Source organism: Phyllostomus hastatus, unplaced genomic scaffold, assembly GCF_019186645.2.
Source record: "Phyllostomus hastatus isolate PE091 unplaced genomic scaffold, TTU_PhHast_1.1 phas_scaffold_60, whole genome shotgun sequence".
In the NCBI taxonomy this organism is placed as follows: domain Eukaryota; kingdom Metazoa; phylum Chordata; class Mammalia; order Chiroptera; family Phyllostomidae; genus Phyllostomus; species Phyllostomus hastatus.
The window spans coordinates 16509518-16523444 of record NW_025334038.1 but is presented as its reverse complement, the minus strand read 5'-3'; the positions used below and the strand labels follow the sequence as shown (position 1 = coordinate 16523444).

General features: G+C 51.7%; 1 protein-coding gene across 1 annotated transcript; it reads left to right on the top strand.

Annotated features, from left to right (window-relative positions):
* The first annotated feature begins 353 nt into the window (after positions 1-353).
* Positions 354-8928, top strand: PPP1R18 (protein phosphatase 1 regulatory subunit 18). Its single transcript, XM_045826197.1, has 4 exons — positions 354-455; positions 1876-3527; positions 7239-7440; positions 8089-8928. The coding sequence occupies exons 1-4, from the start codon at positions 398-400 to the stop codon at positions 8106-8108; spliced, it is 1932 nt and encodes a 643-aa protein (XP_045682153.1). The 5' UTR covers positions 354-397; the 3' UTR covers positions 8109-8928.
* The last annotated feature ends 4999 nt before the right edge of the window (positions 8929-13927 follow it).

Here is a 13927-nt window from a genome sequence, read left to right as displayed (position 1 = left end):
GACCGTTGGGCGGCGGCGGCCACCGCCCCCCCCCCCTCCCCGGAGCAGCCCAGTTCTCCTTCCCCCACGTCCCCCTTCGTCCCGAAGACCGTGGAACTCATGGGAGACTGGAGCTAAAAAAGTGGACAGTAGCTCCAGAAGGCGAGCGAGCTTCCACAGCTGTTGGCTTCCGAGTGCCTCTCCTGCCGTCCCGGCCCCCATTGACCCCCCCCCGCCCCCCACTGCCTGGCAGCGACCCGGGACCCCACAGCGACCAAAGGCTGGCCCCCGAGGCCAAAACGTGGGGAGGAGCAGCAGCAGAGGACGGGAAGGGCGGGTCCAGCTCGGAGCTGCCGCTGCTTCCTCCCCACGTCCCTTGAGGGGCCTGAGTCACCGGCCGCCGCCCTGGGTCGGCGGGATGGGGGTGGCGGGTGTCTGGACACCTGGGTTTTCCAAGGCTGCGGGGCAGGAGAGAGGTGAGGGGCCCTGGGGGCTCAGAGCGGAGGGTCAGGGGTGAGGGCCGGAAAAGCGGAGCCGGGAGCGAAGCCCCACACGTGGTAGGCGGGAGCGAGGCCCCGCCCCTCCTCGGGCTCCGCCCCGCGCCCCCTCTCCTCTCCCCATTGTCCTCAGACAAAGCGGTCGCCACTGCCCCCCTGCCCCCCCGCCCGGCCCCAAGGTCTCTGTCTCCGTCCCTCCTTCAGGGCTCCCACTTTCACTCCTCCTCTCCCTCCTCCCCTCCCGCCTGTCTCTGGATCTCCCCGGATCCCTCTCTCGGATCCCTCTCTCGTCCTCCTCCTCTCGCTTCCTCTATCCGGACGCCGGGCTCCTCCGCACCCCCTCCCCTGCGCGCCCCCGCAGCGTGTGAGTTGCCTGAGGGGCTTCAGACTCGGGGAGGGCTTTCTCCTCGCTCCGTCCTCACGCCTGCCGCTGGCCGGGACTTTGGGCTAACGCCTCTTTGTGCTGAGGCTGTCTGTGCGGCCAGCGCGGGGCGGGGATGGGGAACAATGTCAGGGTTCCTTGAGAGCCAAGACCCCAGCACAGGACGCGAAGGCTCCGGATAGAAGAGGCGCGGAGCCGGCTCTCCGCGCGGCGGGGTCCCGGGCACAGGAGGTGGGGGAGGCAGGCCAGGCAGGCCATGGTGACGCGCCGGGGTCGGGGTGGACGTCAGGGTTCTGGGAACGCGCTGGCAGCCCCGGCGCCCGGGTTCTGAAAGTCCCCGGGGAAGGGTATTTCCCTGACCCGCCCTGGGGCGGAAGGGGGGCAGAAGGCGGGGCCCACGCACAGCTGGAAGGGGAGCCCGGACCTCCGGAGCCAGAGCAGAGACGCGCCCAGCGGCATCCGCGGAGCTTCCTTTACCCTCTGACCCCCGTTTCCCCTGCTCCCCTAAGACCTTTCCACTCTCCGCCCCTCTTCACCACCCTGACATCCGTTCAGGTCCCGTTGCCCCCCTCTCCTGGAGGGATTCCCTGACCACCGTTCCCACTCTCACTGCTCCCGGGGTAGCAGTGAGGCCACCTCTCCTGAATCTTGTCCCCCTCACCTGCAGCCTTACTTTCCTCTCTTCCCCGTCACACCAACTTCTCTTTTCGCCCTTCTCTCTTCTCACATCCTTGGACTGTCTCTGACTTTGATTAACCCTGAGCTGCCATATCTGAATCTCCACTCCTCCTTTACTTCTTCCCCTTCCCCCTATCAACTTGACCCATAGCCTTTTCTTCACTTTCTTGGTTTTCCCCGTTCTCTGTCCTGCCTCTTCTCCCTCTTCCCCTTTACCCTCCTCCCCTCAGCTCCTCTGCCCTTCTCTGTCCCACCTCTCCCCTCCACTTCCTGTCCTCCCATCCCCAGCCTCACCCCTGGGCCTCTCAGTACCATCTCCTTTCTGTTCTCTGCCCCCAGTACTTCCCACCCTCAAGGCGACCATGGCCACCATCCCAGACTGGAAGCTACAGCTGCTGGCCCGGCGCCGGCAGGAGGAAGCAGCCATTCGGGGCCGGGAGAAGGCGGAGAGGGAGCGTCTATCCCAGATGCCAGCTTGGAAGCGGGGGCTCCTGGAGCGCCGCCGGGCGAAGTTTGGTCTGTCTCCTGGGGAACCCAGCTCTGAATCTGGGACTACAGAGGCTGGACCTCCAGACCAAGACAAGTCTGCAGTCCTCCTGGAGGCCATCGGCCCAGTGCACCAGAACCGATTCATTCGGCAGGAGCGCCAGCAGCAGCAGCAGCAGCAGCAGCAGCAGCATCAGCAGCAGCAGCAGCACCGGAGTGATGAGCTGCTTGCAGAAAGAAGGCCTGGGCCTTTGGAGGCCAGGGAGTGGAGACGGAGCCCTGGAGAGATGAGGGATCCAAGCCCCAAGGAAAGAGATTCTAAGGAAGAGCAGCTCAGTCCCCAAGAAGCCAGAGAGAGGAAGCTGGGGGTAGGGGGAGCTGGAGAATCAAGTCCCAGACCTTCAGGAGCTCGGGACTGGAGGCAGAGCCCCGGAGAGGATGGAGACAGGATCTCCAGGCTGTCAGAGGTGCGGAAATGGAGGCTGAGTCCCAGAGAAACGCAGGACTGGAGTCTGAGATTGGCAGAGCCTCAGGAGCAAAGCCCTAAGAGAAAAGAGATGGTGGAAAGTAGACTGAGCCCAGCAGATTCTGACGGTCAGCAGCTGGGCCTGACAGAGGCCCATAAATGGAGGCCTGACCCCATAGAGTCTCAGGAACAAAGTTTGATACAACTGGAGGCATCAGAATGGAGGCTGAGCTCAGGAGAAAGAAAAGACAGCTCAGAGGAATGTGGGAGAAGAGAAGACAGGACAGCTCCAAGGATGACTCCGGAAGAGATTACAGGGCTGTCTGAGACCCTGACACGGAGGGCTCCGGACAGCAGCTCTGGAGTACAGGCAGCAGAGCAGGGACCCAGCCCTGTGGAAGATGGCGGGGGGGACTTGAGGCTGACAGAAGGGTGGAGATGGACCCTGTACTCTGGGAAGGTCCGAGAATGGACACCCAGGGACACAGAGACTCAAACTCAGAAGCCAGCCCCTCCAGAGTCTGCTGAGAAGCATCTGGGGCCTCTTGATGCAGAGGCTGGAGAAGGGGAGGCTGAAAAGGAGAAGGCAGGAGCTCAAGGCAGGTCTCTGAGCACCCTGCAGAACTGCTGTTCTGTGCCCTGCCCCCTCCCACCAGAGGACGCTGGGACTGGAGGCTCTAGACAGCAGGAAGAGGAAGCTGGGGAACTCCGGCCCCCACCCGCAGCCCCTCTGTCTCCACCCCCAACCCCACCTGCCCCCCAGTTCCCTGGGGATCCCCTCATGAGCCGGCTGTTCTATGGGGTGAAGGCAGGGCCAGGGGTAGGGCCCCCCCGCCGCAGTGGACACACCTTCACAGTCAACCCAAGGCGGTCTGTCCCCGCTGCAGCCCCTGCCACTCCAGGCACCACTGATGCTGCGGTCCCTGGTGCTGGGAAGAAGCGGTACCCAACTGCTGAGGAAATCTCGGTTCTTGGGGGCTACCTCCGCCTCAGCCGCAGCTGCCTTGTCAAGGGGTCCCCTGAAAGGCACCACAAACAGGTATGGAGCATCCAAGCCAGACTTCTTAGAAGCCTACTCATCTGTTCCTTCTGGGCTTTGAACTCATCTTTTTTATACTCTATTGTTAATTCCTGCTGCCACCCCTTCTCCTCTGAAACACCCTTCCTTCTTGTAACTCTCCTGTTTCATTCATTTCCAATCCCCAAGGATCCTGCCCACAACCTAGTGCTGTCCCTGGGTGTGTCCTTCTCAGGGTGTGTGTCCAGGCTGCTTACCCTCCACTCCATCAGGCTCTGAGGTCCCCACCCCATTTCTTTCCTTCTTTTCCTCTGAGTCTGCGACCCAACTCAGCCCATTTAGTGGGAGACAGGCCAACAACCTTAAATCTGTAATAGCAAGGTCACCAGAGTAAAAAAGCCCTTACAGCTTTCCAGGGAGAGAATGTGGGGACAGGAAGCCTGGGGAGAAATGGAGGGCAGACATGAGTGGAGGAAGGTCTCACAGTCCAAGGAAGAGGGAAACAGCTGAGTGGGGACATCCTAGGATGGGGGGAGCAGGGAATGGAACAGGGCTGACCAAAGAGCAAGTCTGCCCCGAGGGAGAGTCCCACACAGAGGCCATTTAAAATAGGTGACCTTGGGGTTGCACACCACCAGCTGGGCCACTGCTTCAGACAGTGCTCCCTTCTCTCAGGACAAGAAAAGCCTTCTCCACTTCCAATATATGCCCTCCCTGTCTTTCTCCCTGGCCTTCCCCTCCCTCCTCAGGACTGGCTCACCCCCTCACTCCATTTTCCCCTCTCTCCCGGCAACCCGGGCCTCTCCCTCATCTTGGGGTAGAAAAAAAGAGAAGTGAATTTGGAGGCACTACTGAGAACAGAGTCCAATGGGAGTTGAGGACTGGGGCGAGGGCTGAGGCCAGCAGAGGGTCAGAGGTTAAACTGGAATTAGGTTGTACAGAAAAGTGGGAGAAGCTGGGCTGACAGCTCCCCTGGCCTGGTCCCACTCCTACCTCTTGCCTAATCCCTTCCCTTCATACCAGTCTTATTTCCAGCTTGGAAAGGAAGGAGAGCCCCCTGTAGCTCACACATGTGCCCAGAGACAGGAAAGCCCTTCCTAGTCTCCAGTCCTCATCCCACATGTGACATCCTCAGATCTAGTTTCTCTGTCCTCAGTTTCAGCGGGAAACCACAGGGTCAAAACACCTAGATTAAGCATGGGGTCATTTGATACCCCCATTCATCATCACAAGAAGCTTAAGCTCCTATCCCCAAGCAGTATCCCAAGCCCTCTGACCAAGCAAGGAGGTAGATCAGGAACAGCCAGGATAAAGTGTTCAGAAAAGTCACTTCCTACTGAGTTAGTTGGCTTGTGCTTTTCCTGTGGAAAGAGCAGAGGAAGGCATAAGGTTTGGGACCCAAAGCCCGGTGGCTATTGGGTGTGGGACAGAACCTGTGATGGTGAGCATACCTAGTTTAGGGAGCTGGGGAGCCGGAAGCAGATCACCCAAACAGGAAGCCTGGGGTGGGGGCCGGAAGGCTGGTGGGGCTGAGTGGGGAACACTGGGCTCTGGCCTTCCAGAACTGCTCAGGATGTGGTGAGAAGAAGGAAGCAGAGCTCGGGGTGGGGGTGGGAAAGAAGCAGCAGAGTTCTCTAGACCCATGCGCTTCCCTCTCTGCCCTCTTCCAGTACCAGCTCATGAGGGGCTTGTGTGCCCTGTCCCAGCTCTGCCCAACCCCCTGGCTCAGGGATAGGAGGACCCCATCCCCCACCCCTGCCTTCTCTAAATAACTCATTTGCAGGCTAATTCCATCAGTCTTGTTCAAAGAAATCCCAGGCCTGGCACCGGAGGCCAGAGTATGGATGGGCTGTGGCTGGTGCCCTTCCCCAGAGTCCTCTCAGCTGAGACACCAGCCCTTCCCCTCTCCAGCCCCCTTGTGACCTTATATAGCTGATGAGAGGAGCCAGTGAGTCACCCACTCTGTACCCTCCCCCCACCCATTCCAGGCTGTTCATTCCTGGGAAGCCCAGTCAGAAGTTGCTGGGGTGGGGGGAGAGTCAAACATGGACTGAAAGCAAATAAAATGAGTCCTTTTTCAGAGTGGCTAATAAACTACAGAGCTTGTTATCCTGAAAGGGGATATGAAAGGACAATAGAAATGAGTCCTCAGAAGTTCTGGCACATCTATCAGTAACAGAACCAGAAGTGTCCCCTTTTGAGAAGTTGGGAGGTAAGGTGTCTGGTTGCTGTCACCTGATTCTATCAGCCATTTCACAGACTGGGGTCAACTGTATACAGTCTGGGCACACCCCCCGCCCCCCGCCGTCAACATTTCTTCCTCAGCTTTGGTCCTAAGTAGGGACCTCATCTAGGGTCTGGACAAGCCCTTCCTTACCTAGTAAAGCTGTTCCCATGCTCTTGTTGACAGCAGATACAAGGATAATGAGTTCTCTGATAGGTTAGGAGGTGTTATTGGGGGGGGGACAGACAAGAGATAAGAGGAAGCTAGAGGGCCAGGGTGTGAGGGAATGAATGTAATAACTTTATAATTGAGTGACTGGGAGAGAAGGATCCATAGGGATATTTGGGGGAACAGTGTTCCAGGCAGAGGGGAAACAGCCAGTGCAAAGGCCCTGAGGTGAGAGTGCCCCCAGTGGGCTGGTGTAGCTGGAGTGGAGAGTGCCCAAGAAGTGAGAGGGTGGCACCATCCTGAGGATTTGGTCAGGCTCTGGCTTTTGCTCCCAGTGAGATGGGGAGCTGATGTAGGGTTTGGAGCCAAGGAGTGACAGTCCATCAGTTCCAGCCTTCTGTATGGATGCATTTATTAGCAACCACCTGTCCAGCCACCCTCCAGGCTTCTCACATCCCAGTCCATTTTGAGATGAGGTGGCAGGGAACCAGCCCCAAGTTTCTCAAAACAGATGCCAGGGAAGGCCTCAGTAGATCATCTGGACCTTTCTAAGTAATTCACATTGAATTCTCCTGTTTGTCTCCGCTGTGGCTTTGGCTCCAAGGTTAATCCCACCCTACCTCTTCCCCACTGAGTTTAGGAGGGCAAAGAACAGCAGTGAGAACAGCTGGGCTCGGCTCCTTATGTTTAGGAAGGAGTTTCTATAGTTTCCAGATCTCCTGCCTGGTGTTTTGCCTCGGTCTCTGATGTCCCTTCCGGTGTACGCTCTACCCCCACTCTATGTTTTTGTAGGCTTTCCTCTCTGCCCTTGTCACCTCTCCCAGCTGCACCTTCAAGGGCTTATCTTCCTCTGTGTTGGGGGAAGAGTCTGTTTCCTCTGGGCCTTACTGTGGGTCTGCCCTGTTTTTGCCTGGGACTCCCTCCCCAGCCATCTCAAATTTCACCTCCTCTGGGTAGCCTTCCTGATTGCCCCAGGGCTCCCAAAAACTCAGTTGTGATCGCAGGACTTGTTTTTGTTTCCATGTTTTTAGTTTCTACTCACCCTTCTGCCTGACACACTCTAAAGTTAGGAACCTTGGTCCTGGATTACTCGCCTCTGCCACCCAGGCCCCTGCCAAAGCTCAGGCCAAAGTCTCATCTCTTGAAATGATGTGATTGAAAAGGGAATACTTGGGACTGCAGGATCTGCATTAAAAAAACAAAAAACTGGGCCCGGCAGTGGGCGCAGAGGGCAAAGTCAGCTGGGTGGTCATATCCAGCCCTGCGCCTCAGCTTGCACTTGTGGGGCTGAGGGCCGTCTGACCTACCTCCTCGCTGCTTTCCCTCCCTCCCATCTGTAGCTCAAGATATCCTTCAGCGAGACAGCCCTAGAGACCACGTACCAATACCCCTCCGAGAGCTCAGTACTGGAGGAGCTGGGCCCGGATCCCGAGACCCTCGATGCTCCCACCGCCCCAGCGGCCCAGCCTGACGAAGATGAGGAGGAGGAGGAGCTGCAGCCGGAGCTCCGGGGTGGGCTGCGCCACAAGGCGCTGATAGTAGGTGAGCGGAGGTGCCGCCTGGTGTTCAGAGCTGGCACTGCGGTCCCGAAGGAAAGGGGAGGACAATGTGGCGCTTGAAGGGCTTGCCAGGTCCTTGGTCCAACCTGCTTTAACAAACGAGGAAACCAAGGTTCTGGGAAGCGAAGTGTAGGTCGGGTCTCCAGATTTTAAAACTAGGGCTCTTTCTGAGCGCTCTAGTGTGGTTTAAAACACAGGGTTTGGGTCAGTCAGGCCTGAGTTTGAATTCTATCTTTTATGGTTGTGACCTTAGGGAAATAACCTAACCATTGGCCTCAGTTTATTATTTGTGAAATGAGATTAATGATAACTACCTCCTGGAGTTGTTGAGAGGGTTAAGTAATTTTTATGAAGCACCTAAAACCATGGCTGGGCATTAAATTACTTAGTCTCACCTGGAGTTTTTGTGAGATTAAACAAGTGATAAGATACCTGGCATAGAATATGAGCTAAATCAGTATGGCTGCTGTTACTGGTAGTAACAAGCACTCAAGATGTGGAAGATAGTCCGTTAGGTAACTTCTCTGACTTCCATAGTGAAGGTCAACTGGCCTTCACTAAGGGGAGTCAATGGGAAGGCAGGAGGCAGAGGCTGTTACTCATTTTCTCATTATTGCCTCCTCTCTCACAGATGAGTCCTGCCGAAGGTGACCCTCTTCCAACACAGGGACATACCAACCTTCTTCTCAGAACTAAAGATCCTGAATTCCAGAAGATTCAGAGCAGATAACCCTGAAAATGAACCTGGCAGGGAAGGGCAACCACCATCTTCCAACTTGCTTTCCTCATCCTGTTTTTGGAGACAGAGCCCAAATTCCACCCTCACCCAAAATCCCCAGTGTGAATGCATCAGGCATGCTCGTGCACCCTGGGTGACCCAAGTCCCGAGGGAAGAGGACAGAGCTCACGGGGGGTGGAGGTGGAGAACCTTGCTCTTCCCTCAGCCCCTGTTGGGCTCTCAGGATTTAAGCACTCATCTCCCTGGGAGGCTGGCCCTCAGTCCTTTCATAGGCATGTGTTTCTCCTGTTCCTTAGGTCACTGTCCCTTTGTTTATAGCTCCTGCCTCCTCTCTTGATCACAGCCTGGTTTACAAACATCCCCAGCTCCCATCGCACCCCCCAAAGTCCCAGGTTTATAAGTCACACCTATGTTCCATGTCCATGTGAAATCCTCTTGTCTTCCAGCACCCCCTCAAGTCATCTCACTGGGAATGATCTGTAGGTGTGGCTTCCTCCATCTTTGCTCGTGTAACTAGGCCTCAGTTTTCCCCAAGAGAAAAGTCAAGGAATCTTAACTCCATAACCCTATCTGGTGATTTAAGTGGTTCACAAATGAATTAAATTGCAAAGGTATAGAGTGACTAATGAAGTACCTCAACTCTCTTCCCCTATTTCTCCTTTCTTATCAATTGCCTGTTTTAGGAAAAAAAGATAAAAACAACTTTTCATAATAAAGTGGAGTTCTTTCCAACTTTCCTGTTGCTTCTCCTTTAGAAAAAAAAAAAGTGTATGTGGGGGGATGCTCTGGATTCCTCCTTCTAAGCTTCTGCCATCTCCTATTGGCCAGGAAAGGAATTGGCCATGGCTGTGGGAGGGGAGAACGATGGGGATGAACCAACAACTCAGCACTGATGTGTAGAAACAGTTTTGAGAGAGCCCTGCACTTGTTTCTCAAAGGGCTGGTTTGAGGAAGGGCATTTGAAGTGTCTACTAAACATGGGTGGTACCATGAGAATAGACTTTGTTGGTTGTATGCCTGGCACCTAGTAGATAAAAAAGTTATTTCTAGATGAATGTTTCAACAAATAAGTCAGTAAATGGAAAGAGCTAAGAAATTGGAAGCAAGGGATATTCTGAACTGATAGATTCCAGTGTTTGGAGGCCTACTAAATGCAAGCAGCCAGGTGTTGTTTGACACTAGTTAATCCAGGGTCATTAACTCCAAGACTCAGGACCACTCAATAATCTGAAAAATACAGTTGTATGTACAGAAGTGCAATGACTTGGAAAAGGGTCTCCTCTGACAGACAACAGGTTTTCTGAAAGGTTTAAGATCCATTGGTTTGTTGCCCAAGTGTAGTTGATACTGAGAGATTTTCCCATTTCAAAGGATTTCTATCTTTTCTACAAATGTGGAAGATCTATCTTTTACTTACCAGGACAATTTTTTTTATTTCTCCAGGCTAATAAAGATATGGTTGAGAAGTTACAGTCCTATAACTAGAGGATGCTTCTCTCAGCCTAATCAGAGTAGGATCTCCTTTACTAAAAACAAAATATGTTAGACATACTGATCTAAACATATGCCACAGGTCTTTAATTTACTAGCAGGGGAACAAGCTTGATGTCGAAAGAATGAGCCAGTTCACAGAGGGTGTGGGTATGGAGGGTAGCAAAATTCTTATGTTAGCAGCTAATTAGGTAAGTTCCTCATCTGTTTTGACCCAAGAAAGTAGAGGCAGGAAGCCCAGAGATGCCAGGGTTGCCCATGGTCCATCTCAGAAACAGAAAAAAAAATGCATCCAAGACATCAATGATATGGAATTACCAGTGGCTGTTAATTGAAATAACAATTTTTCATTTCTCAACAGTAGTGTCTGAAGTCCAATTAATCATAAAAGTATCAAGCAGGGTCATACAGGTCAGACAGCAGAAAGCCAATTAACAAGTTCTGCTTAGTTTTATTTCTTTATAGATTTAAAAAATATTTTTATGTATTGATTTCAGAGTGCAAGGGAAACATTGGTCCATTGTTTCATTTATCTATGCATTCATTGGTTGACCCTTGTATGTGCCCTGATTAGAGATCGAACACACAACCTTGGCGTGCCAGGGCATTCTGCTTTTTTTTTTAAAACATGCATAATTCACTTTATTTTACTTGTATAAAATTATGTAGTAGCCACAGCTGAGGCCTGGGTTCTCTACACAGACACTCTGGGGCGGGTCTTTACAAAACGGTCAGTGAGTTCCTGACAGGGAGACTTAGTGAACGTGGTTCTTTCCAGAGGTCGGGGGTGAGAGAGCTGCAGTCTTAGAGATGGCATGGAAGGTGGCCTTGGTGAAGTTGCCCAGGGTGGCACCGCAGTCGATGCCAGCCATCATCAGCAGCTTTTTGGGCACAGAGGCTGAGACGATGCTGGTGCCCCTGGATGCAGGCACACCAGCACGGAGCTGCAGTGCCCAGTATCCTTACAATGGATGGGTGGGGCTTGCTCACCTTGTTCTCCCAGTAGCCTCACCGCACAGGGACAATAGAGAGCTTGGCCAGGATCATGGCCCCACAGATGGCAGTGACTACTTCTTTTTGATAGGGGACTCAAGAGTTGGAAAATTAGTTTAAGGTAAATAGTTAATGAGCCTAGTAGGTAATGCATATGTTAAAGCTATTGTTTCAGGAACTGCAGGTATGGCTCAGGCTCCCAAGAGAGACAGCCGACCTCATGGGGCACAGCTAAAGATCACCGCCTGGGGCACAGCTAGAGACATCAGAGCCTTTGTGTTCCAGGGAGAGATGTGACCGCCCAAGCCCCCAGGGATAGCTAACTGCCCAGGGGGAGAACTCTGCAGTTTTTTTATCTAATTTTCCCTGAATTTCAAAACCCCTCGCAGCATTCTGTTCACTGGTTAAAAAAAGGCCAGCATGAAAGGAAATGTAAGATCCTTAGGATACAAACCCACTGTCTTCTCAGAAAGTCAGCCATCCAAATAAAGTGCCCATAAAGATTCAATCTCTGTCTCTGCTTATTGGGTCTGGTATGTGACTGACAGCACTAACACAGTCTTTTCCAGTTTCAATTTGAGCACTTGACACCCAGACCAACATGTCCATTGTAGTTCCCAACAGTGGCAACAAATGCCTTGAACCGGGTCCTCTGGCCTGCACAGGTCTGCTTTTGTGCCCGCATAATTTTCAAAACTTTGTTCTTGAGGGATAAACCCCCCAAAAAGTCAATGATCTCAGATTCCTTGATGGGCAGAGAAAAGAGATAGATCTCCTCTCCGGACTTCATTTTCATGTCCTTGACCAGCCGGCTAGCCAAGCTTGGTGAAGGGGATGTGCTCCTTGTCCTCATTCTTGCCTCCGGGAGCTCCACCGCCTTGACCCCGACCCTGGCCACTACCTCGGCCTGGGATGCTGCTGCCAAATCCTTCACCAGAGCCTGCTGAGGCCATCCATTCTGGGGCCCCTGAAGACTCTGGGCCCTTCCTCAGCACTGGCATCATCTGCCATTTGGTGTTTCCTGGGGGAGAAATCTACTTATTTCTAAACAAGCTGCCACCAGTACATTTCTCTAGATATTAGCAAAAATACAGAACACAATTCGCACATTCCTTGGTTTGGAGATCTTTTAAAATTGCTTTCTGAGATAGCATCAAGAAAAGCAAAGCACCTTTGATTTTTTTCCCCAGATCCCAACTTCCTTCCTGCCGGGAGGCCCTCGTTTATGCCTAACCTGTATTCACTCCCGCTGCAGGTATGGGTCCTAGCAAAAGATGCTTCTAATTGGTATGAGCTAATCTTTAATAGATTTGGTCTGATTTGCATATACCTTGGATTTGGTCTGATTTGCATATACCTTGCCTTTGGCGGGGACAGGGGGGCTCCATAGACCTTACAGAACTTACAAGTCTTATTTATTATGCATTTTATCTGCCCCCTCAAATATAAGTTCACTAAGGGAGTTTTTAAAATCTTTTTAAAGATTGTATTTATTTACTTTTAGAGAGAGAGGTGGGTGGGGGGGGAGAAAGAGAGAGAGAAATAATGTGCAAGAGAAACAGTGATTGGTTACCTCTCTCATGCCCTGACCTTGGGGGCCTGGCCCACAACCCAGGCAAGTGCCCTGACTAGGAATCAAACTGACAACTTTCTGTCCACAGCCCTTGCTCAGTCCACTGAGCCACACTAGCCAGGGCAGGCATTGTTGTCTGATTTGTTCTTTGCTCTATCCCCAGTGACTAAAATTGTATCTAGCACACATTAGGCACTCAGCATTTTTGAAAATAATATATTTTATTGATTATGCTATTACTGTTGTCCCATTTCCCCCCCTTTACTCCCCTCTACCCTGCACACCCCCTCCCACCCACACCCCCTCCACTTTAGTTCATGTCCATGGGTTGTACATATAAGTTCTTGGCTTCTACATTTCCTATACCATTCTTAACCTCCCCCTGTCTGTTTTCTACCTACCATTTATGCTACTTAATATCTGTACCCTTTTCCCCTCTCTCCCACTCCCACTCCCCTGTTGCTAACCCTCCATGTGATCTCCATTTCTGTGCTTCTGTTCCTGTTCTAGTTGTTTGCTTAGTTTCTTTTGGTTTTGCTTTAGGTGTGGTTGTTAATAATTGTGAGTTTGCTGTCATTTGACTGTTCACATTTTTTATCTTCTTTTTCTTAGATAGGTCCCTTTAACATTTCATATAATAATGGCTTGGTGATGATGAACTCCTTTAACTTGACCTTATCTGAAAAGCACTTTATCTGCCCTTCCATTTTAAATGAAAGCTTTGCTGGATAGAGCAATCTTGAATATAGGTCCTTGCCTTTCATGACTTGGAATACTTCTTTCCAGCCCCTTCTTGCCTGTAAGGTCTCTTTTGAGAAATCAGCTGACAGTCTGATGGGAACTCCTTTGTAGGTAACTGTCTCCTTATCTCTTGCTGCTTCTGGGATTCTCTCCTTCATTTTACTCTTAGCTAATGTAATTATGATGTGCCTTGGCATGTTCCTCCTTGGGTCCAACTTCTTTGGGACTCTCTGAGCTTCCTGGACTTCCTAGAAGTCTATTTTCTTTGCCAGATGAGGGAAGTTCTCCTTCATTATTTGTTCAAACAACTTTTCCACTCGTGGCTCTCCCTCTTCTCCTTCTGGTACCTCTATAATTTGGATGTTGGAACGTTTAAAGACCTACATGAGGAGAGACCTAAGCCCCTCCTCATTTTGAATTCCTATTTCTTCATTCTTTTCTGGTTGGATGTTTCTTTCTTCCTTCTGGTCCACACCATTGATCTGAGTCCCAGTTTCCTTCCCATCACTGTTGGATCCCTGTACATTTTCCTTTATTTCACTCAGCATGACCTTCATTTTTTCATTTAATTTGTGACCAAACTCAACCAATTCTGTGAGCATCCTGATCATCAGTGTTTTGAACTGTGCTTCTGATAGGTTGGCTATCTCTTTGTCGCTTAATTGTATTTTTTTCTGAAACTTTGATCTGTTCTTCCATTTGGGCCATTTTTTTTTTTTTTTGTCTTGGCTCACCTGACCTAAGAAAGGTTAAGTGCCTAAGGCAGTTTCTGCTGAAAGGACTGATGCACCCGACTCACTCGAGTGACTCAGAACACGCAGGTAAAAATACTGGAGTAACTCGTCCCAGTGTAAAGTCTACCTGCATCCACACAACTCTGGTTTCTTAGAAGAAAGTATATTTGTGGTGGAAGGGATCACAGATCTTTTCTTT

Excerpts from the sequence above, each read along its gene's own strand:
- PPP1R18 (XM_045826197.1), top strand. The coding sequence starts at position 398 with ATGGGGGTGGCGGGTGTCTGGACACCTGGGTTTTCCAAGGCTGCGGGG. Across the intron at positions 456-1,875 it reads GGCTGCGGGGCAGGAGAGAG|TACTTCCCACCCTCAAGGCG; the intron begins GTGAGGGGCCCT and ends CTCTGCCCCCAG. Across the intron at positions 7,441-8,088 it reads CCACAAGGCGCTGATAGTAG|ATGAGTCCTGCCGAAGGTGA; the intron begins GTGAGCGGAGGT and ends CCTCTCTCACAG.